Source organism: Carcharhinus amblyrhynchos, chromosome 1, assembly GCF_965287045.1.
Source record: "Carcharhinus amblyrhynchos chromosome 1, sCarAmb.v2.hapA, whole genome shotgun sequence".
NCBI lineage: Eukaryota > Metazoa > Chordata > Chondrichthyes > Carcharhiniformes > Carcharhinidae > Carcharhinus > Carcharhinus amblyrhynchos.
Window position 1 is genome coordinate 107231003 of NC_137324.1, and position 7142 is coordinate 107238144.

Genomic DNA, 7142 nt, shown 5'->3' on the forward strand with positions numbered 1-7142 from the left:
CAAATGTCCCATCAAAACTTCTGATTCAATCCTCATAGATGATAGTGAGCCTTTTAGGAGTCAGGATGTCACTTGCTATGAAACAGAAAATAGTGATTAAACTCAGTAGGTTTGGCAACATCTGTGGAGAGAGAGAAACTGACTAAACATTTCAAACCCATATTCTGACAAACTCCCTGGCTTCTGCCCTGCTCTTGAAGCCACATTCACGATAGGATGTTCAATGGAAGCTCAAATAGACTTCCAGTTGGTGGGATGCCCAAGCCATTGATGTAGGTATAGCAGTGATCAATGTGCTATTGAAAGCAAAGGAGAATTGGTTGGGCTTCTTTGGAAGAAGATGGTTTTAAGTAGTGTAGATGTTATTCGACACTTACAAAACCAGGTCTGACGTTATCCTGTTGTGGGCTGGCATGAGCTGCTTCATCAGAGGAATTGTGAATGGATCCAAATGTCAAAATCAGTAGTGTAAAGTTCCACTCCTGCCTTTCAAACTTTGGGAAAGGTCAGTGAGGTAGCGGAAGATGGCTAGGCCTAGAATGCCCTGAGGAACCAATAACCTGGAAATGTGGTGATCATCACCCAGCAATCACCATCACCTTACTGCATTCAGACATTGTTTCCCTCCACTGCCCCAGGTGGGAGGGGGTGTGTGTGTGTGGGGAGTATTCTGCACAATTCCTGAATACTGTAAATGACTGGTAGATCTGGTCTTATGGTTAAACATTCTGTTTTTTTTTAAATATTATTTCTCTCACTGCAGAGGTGTAGGATTATTTATTGGCGTTGACCTGGTTAAAGATCGTAAGAAGAGAACACCAGCCGTGGCAGAAGCACAATATGTAATCTACAGGTAAAGAGTGAGAAAGCATCCAAAACCCTTTATTTTTCTAAGAGTTAATAACAACCTGAGGTAACAAAGCCACAAGACTTGGCTGTGTGAAATAAAAGCAGCAATAGCCTGAAAGGCACCAAATGTCAGTGAGCAGTGTGGAGGATTGATTCTTATTTCCGATGTCAGTCAACACTGATCAACAATTTCAATTCATACCTTGGCTATCAATCCAGAATGTTGTTGGCCAGTAGATTGAGCTGATATTTTAAAACAGCCAATGGATGTCATGGAGGCTCACCACTGCAGTGCCACATTAACAGAGCACCCACTCCAGATGCCCACTTATGCTGATGTGAGGCCCAAACCAAAGTCAGGTTCCATTCCCCTTTCGGTGACGCTGGCAAACTTCAGGTACTGAAAGGGTGCCCCACGATAACTCACGGGTTGTGCTAGGGTGGAGGAATCAGATGGCTAGATCCATTGAGCACCAGATGCATTCCTTGGATTTGAGGGAATGAAGTTGGACATAGAAGAGAGAGCGGTATGGCCACGATTGAAGAGAATGAAGGTATTGTGAGGGATAAGGCTTCAAAGAAAAAAACTCCCCTTATTTAATGCAGTAAACCCTGTTTTTTTTCACTCCCACAGGCTCAAGGAACAAAATATCTTGTTGAGTGCTGATGGACCCCATCGGAATGTGCTGAAATTTAAGCCACCAATGTGTTTCACAATGGAGAATGCCAAGTTTGTGGTAGAGAAAATAGACGGAATTCTCTCAGGTATGTTATACAATAGGAAAATGAGTGGGTAGATGGGATTTTCAGCATCCCCCCCCGCCCCGCCCCACCGATCCCCCTCCACCCCAAGGCATATTATCTGGAGGCGCCTCACCACTGACCAGTGGGATTGTCCTGTCTCGCTTTTGTCTACGTTGTTTTCTGTGGCTCGCCCATCCCCACTACTGGGGAACCCACCACAGGGGCTCACCTTTGGCAGGACTGGGAGATATCGCCAGCAGGAAAGGACAGAATCTGCCCAGTGTCATTACATTGTGGAGGGGCAGATCAGCTACTGACAGCTCCCTGATGCATCCCTTGGAGCAGGGGAAGCCTGTGTAAGGAAATTCAGTCATAATAAAAAAAACTGCTTCAACAGATTTTGATTCCATTTCTGAGTGACATTTCTTTATTCCAGATATGGAAGCACCAAAATATACCATCAAGGGAATAAACCCAGACTGATGTCCAGCCAACCATATTTACTGTCACTCTGACAAAAGGGTATTACTTATACTTGTTTTCCAGCATGATGCTGTCTGTTTCAGCTCATGTCTGCCTAACTCCCCTTTCCTCTGGGACACGGAAGGGAAATGGATTGGGAGATTGGGAGCTAATGACTCAGTCCACCCTTCTCCCTATTAATGATGGCTACCCATCTTTGCTTCATGTTGATAGCATTCCTAATTTTATCCTGCAGTCCTGTGGAGCACCTGATCAATGATTTGTAGAGTCTCTTGTATATAAGCATGAATTAATAAAAGTCAAGTTTCAAAGTTGCAGTGTGATAGGAAAGAAAATGTTTAAACTGTGATAGAAGAAATCCTGCAATAAGTAAATGCTTTGTAATGCGTAAGCAGAAGATAGGTATTGTGGACTTTTGAAAGCGTGTGATTAACTGCAACACATCAAGAGTCTGTGGGGGATTGGCAGACAGATATTTGATTGGATAGCACAGTGGGCAGCACAATGGCACAGTGGTTAGCACTGCTGCTTCACAGCATCAGGGACCCAGGCTTGATTCCTAGCTTGGATCACTGTCGGTGCGAAGTTTGCGTATTCCCACCCTGTCTGCGTAGGTTTTCTCCGATTTCCTCCCACAGTCCGAAAGATATGCTGGTTAGGTGTATTGGCCATGCTGAATTGCCCCTTAGTGCCAGGGAGATTAGCAATGTAAAACATGTGGGGTTACAGGGATAGGGCTGGTGTGATTGTTGTCGGTGTAGGTTCAATGGCCAAGTGGCCTCTTTCTACACTGTGTAGGTATTCTATGACTGGTTAGATTGGCCAGGATATTTCAGTCCTGTGGTCGTGAGGAGTCGCCACAGAAGACTCAATGGTCCAACCAAAGCCCGTTGACTTCTGTCGGGAACTACGTGATCCGGGAACTACGTGATCCTGGTGGCAGTCGGTGCTGGAAAATCCTGCCCGTTCACTTATAGGGAGATTAGTTAGAATTATAATCAGGGTGCGATACATATTCCTGCATGGAACATTATAACCTTAGCTGAAAGAAATAGACTAAAGGTAGATTTGGACACATGAAAAGAGTCATCCTCTGTCAGGTTGATATTTTTCAATAAGAGAGGTGCAATGTGATGCATTGCAGCCTGAACAACCTGAGATACAAAATCTAGCATCCAGCGTTTGGAGCATTAGGCTGCAGGGCTGAGCAGGGAAAGTTCGTGATCATTGAAGATCCATGACCAATGTCATAAACTATTGGGATGTACAACTGGGACAATTAAATAAAACTGAAAGTGCATTTATGATTGAGGCTTTGAACCGGCCACATGTAAAATGCTGGACTGGAACTGAGATGTGCATCGTTGAGACCGAAAGCAGGAACCAACCCCATGCCAGCAGGTGGCAAGGCCCATTGGGGGGAGGGCTATTTTACTGGCAGTGTCAACCAATTGAGGGTTATCTCGCAATCCCCCACATACTGACGCCCACCGACCTACCCAACTTCTGTAAATTTCTCAATTGAGCATCCAGCAGCAGCCATGTCAATGAGGCCCTCCCCATCACCATGACAATATGCCCTCTCCTCAGGCCTTCCCCAGCCAAATTACTAGCCCTCCTTCCTCCCATCATCAAAGGCCTGGTAAAGACTAGCCTCCTGTGTCCAGTAGTTTTGGTGCCCACAGTTTGCCTCGGGGGGCCTGAATGATGTTCAGAGGAGGACCGAGCAAAAGTGCTTCTTTCAACTTGGTAACCTGAAACAACTTGCATTGGAAAAGTGTAGCATTCAGGGAGATCTGACATTCAATCCTTTCATCATTTTAACAAAGTGGGGAGGTTATTTCACCTAGTTGGGCATGGGAAGAACTAGGGGTTATCAGTATAATTTGGCTAGGTATCAGAAAATGCTTCTTTTCCCAGAACATCATCAGTCTCTGGAACAGGTTAAGAACAAGGTGTGTGGACTTGCCATACTGTGGGCCTTCGGAAGGGAACTACAAGTCTCTTGAGTGGAAGAAATTGTCTTGTGTTATAGAGGAAGGTAGATGAATTGATACTAGTGTTACCAGTCAGCATCTTCTCTGGAAGCTCATTTCATTGGCTCTTCAAGAACAGTTCTTTCCTTGATCGCCCTATGGCTATTTGCTGTTTATTTTGGCACTGCCAGGAAGTGAATGGGGTGCATCATATTAGGATGAACCAGGCTTGCTGGGCAACTTGCATTCCTGTCCTTTCTTTGATACCTTTGTAAATTAGCAATCTTTTTTCTTGCCTTTTTTGTTTACACTTGCAGATCTTGAAAAAGGAATCAGAGTGGGAGTTCCAAATGCAGACTCAAAGCCAGTGGAAAATGGAGTACCCTTGACACTCAGTGGCAGCAAGAGAAAGGCAAGCAAGTTCTTATCCTCATTTAAGAAAAGTTCCTGGGTATTCAATTCAATGTGAATTTAAGGGCAAGGGTAGCATCAGAGGTGACTGGAACAGAGATATCACTGAGCTACACACTGATACCACTGAGATATACCAGATAAACGGGGTCCAGGTTAACCACTTCCAATCTTGTTCCAATAAACAAAACACACAACCACATGAGCAGAGTGAAGTTTAATTCCCATGTATTCTGCATATGGACATGGATTGCTTCTTGGATTATCCCAATCACAAGGTTTAAATGTCTTAACATGGTTAGGACTTTAGCATATGCTGAATTTAGTGCAAAGAGGATATTAAATCCTATATAAGTGATGTCGATCATGTGGTTTGGTATAGAGCCATTTCAAACCCAGAGGTCATCTAAATTCAGTTATTGCTCTGACAGCAAGTGGGCCACTGGTAAGACAACTAATAATTCTCAGTGACATCTCACTGTCCTGGGGGTCAGTTATAATTCTGTGATATGCCATTATCCACGTCATTTATATTTCCCACTGATATCCCACCATTCGGGGTCAGTTTTATCAGCAATATCTCACTGTCCAGTGTCAGTTATAATACTTAGCGATATCTCGCTGTGTCCAAGCTGAGTTGACGAGTGACTGTCCACTCTTCCAAGACACCAGTGGATTGCTGCAAACTGTTGATCCAAAAAATGCTTGAGCTTCAGAAGGGCAAGAAGTTGAAAGTGTTGCAAATATTCCTTTCCACCTGTCACTGTTGAACACATATTGCCATGGGTGAGAGCTGAAGGGGAAAAACCTGCTTGGTTGATTCATTTTCGAAATGTGTTTCAAAACAGCCTCCTCAAGCCAGTGTTTCTGGACTGAACAACAGCAAAGGCGAGCTGCACTACACCGATGCTTTACAGAATGAAGAGACTCCAGATGGAAACAGTAACCACCACAACAGAGTTGCTTTTAGACAACAAAGTTCATATCACAGTGAACATGATGCTTTGTCATGCAAAAGGATTAGGACATGAACCTCACGCCCAGTTATTTTTATGTAATGCTTCTTGCGTGTTGTCACTTTCTGGTTACATCTGAAAGGGTCTGTGGCGCTTTGCTTTGTTTTAGAACTGTGGGAAAGCTCACTTTATCAGTTTTTTAAAAAATGTTAACAGATTTGTACACTGACTATTAACTATTGCTAAGAACCTCTCTCTGGGTTCTCCCGCTCAAAAAACAGTTAGATAGTTTTCCCTGGGTTTTTAACTTCAGTTATTACAGCAGCCAATCAGGAAGGAACAACAATCCACTCTCCACCTCTCCAAACACCTAGGAAAATCCTGGTGAATAGTTTAAATTTAAACAGGTTTTATTGACTTTTTTTGCAGAACTATTTTACCAAGACTAACAGTTAAACGTACAAATTAGGAGCAGTAGTTAATCACTCAGGGCTCCTCCACCATTCAATAATATGATAATCCAGTTTTCACCTCCTTTCACATTCCTGCCTCCCCTTAATCTTTCACCCCCTTGCTTATTAGGATTCCCTCTACTGCCTTAACGGTTTTCAAAGACTCTGCCTCAACCACCTTTTTTTGAGAATTCAAAGTGTCTGAGAGAAAACTGTTTTCTTCATGTCTATTTTAAATGGATGGTGCCTTATTCTTAAACAGTGGTCCTAAGTTCTAGATTCTTTTGCTAATCGAAACATCCTTTCCACATCCACTTGTCAAAGTCCTCACAGGATCTTGTACGTTTCAATCAAGATGCTTCTTAGTCTTCAAAAGTCCAGCAGATACAAATCTAGTCTGCCCAACCTTTCCTCATAAGATAACCTTTGGACACTATGCTGCTGCTAAATGTGTTGAAATCATTATTCCTGTGCAAGACTGGGTGCGGTAGATTCTAAGGATTATTTTCAATTTTCAGACAGCCCAGCCTTTCTACTTACGGCGCCATGAGCACATCAATGCTCTCACCCTGCATCCTCGATAAACAGCTTTGCAATCCTCTGTGGTACTTATATAGGCAAATGTTATGAGTTCTCCCATGCTGGCTTGAAAATCCTATATGGGGGCCTGCTGAGTTCCTGATAAAGTTGTGTTAGTACAAACAATATAACATGTGGGAAATCTATAGGAAACATGAATTTAAACTTTGCACGTTCCCTCAGACATTTGTGTGACACACTACAGTAAACATTTTTAAAAGCCGTGCCATTACACAATCAGAATATCTGCTCACTGTCATGTGTCTCTGCAAATAATAGTTCAATTCTTCCACTAAAAAAAATAACCTCAGTTTGCAGAAAAGCTCCATTTCTAGCTTCTAAAATTTACTGCTGTAAAAATTAATTACAGATTGTTGTAACTTTGAGACTGACTGAGTGACCTTTCTTAATACCAATTTGGTTCGTGGCTATAAGCTGCGAAAGAAAATGGAGTAAAAATTATGTATTAGAATCTGTTTTTTAATTAAGTATGTTGATTTGCCAAAAATTCAAATCAAATTTGTACAGAAACTGGTGTACAAGAATTAGGGAGTCTGATTCAAATGAGCTAAGCTTTGAGTTAAAAGTAGAGAAATGCTTCCTCTATATATGTAAGATAAAATAGACATTCTATAGTCTGTGAAGCACTGGGTGGGATTTTCTGCCCCCCTCCACCCAACCCTGAGCATGTG

General features: G+C 42.7%; 1 protein-coding gene across 1 annotated transcript in view; it reads left to right on the top strand.

Annotated features, from left to right (window-relative positions):
- etnppl (ethanolamine-phosphate phospho-lyase) overlaps window positions 1–6926 on the top strand; it is a 33548-nt gene extending 26622 nt beyond the window's left edge. Inside the window, exons 10-13 of the mRNA XM_080190206.1 lie at window positions 764–853; window positions 1484–1614; window positions 4370–4464; window positions 5312–6926. Of these exons, the coding sequence (XP_080046332.1) occupies window positions 764–853; window positions 1484–1614; window positions 4370–4464; window positions 5312–5494 (499 nt within the window). The 3' untranslated portion in view covers window positions 5495–6926. The remainder of the gene's footprint in view (window positions 1–763; window positions 854–1483; window positions 1615–4369; window positions 4465–5311) is intronic.
- The last annotated feature ends 216 nt before the right edge of the window (window positions 6927–7142 follow it).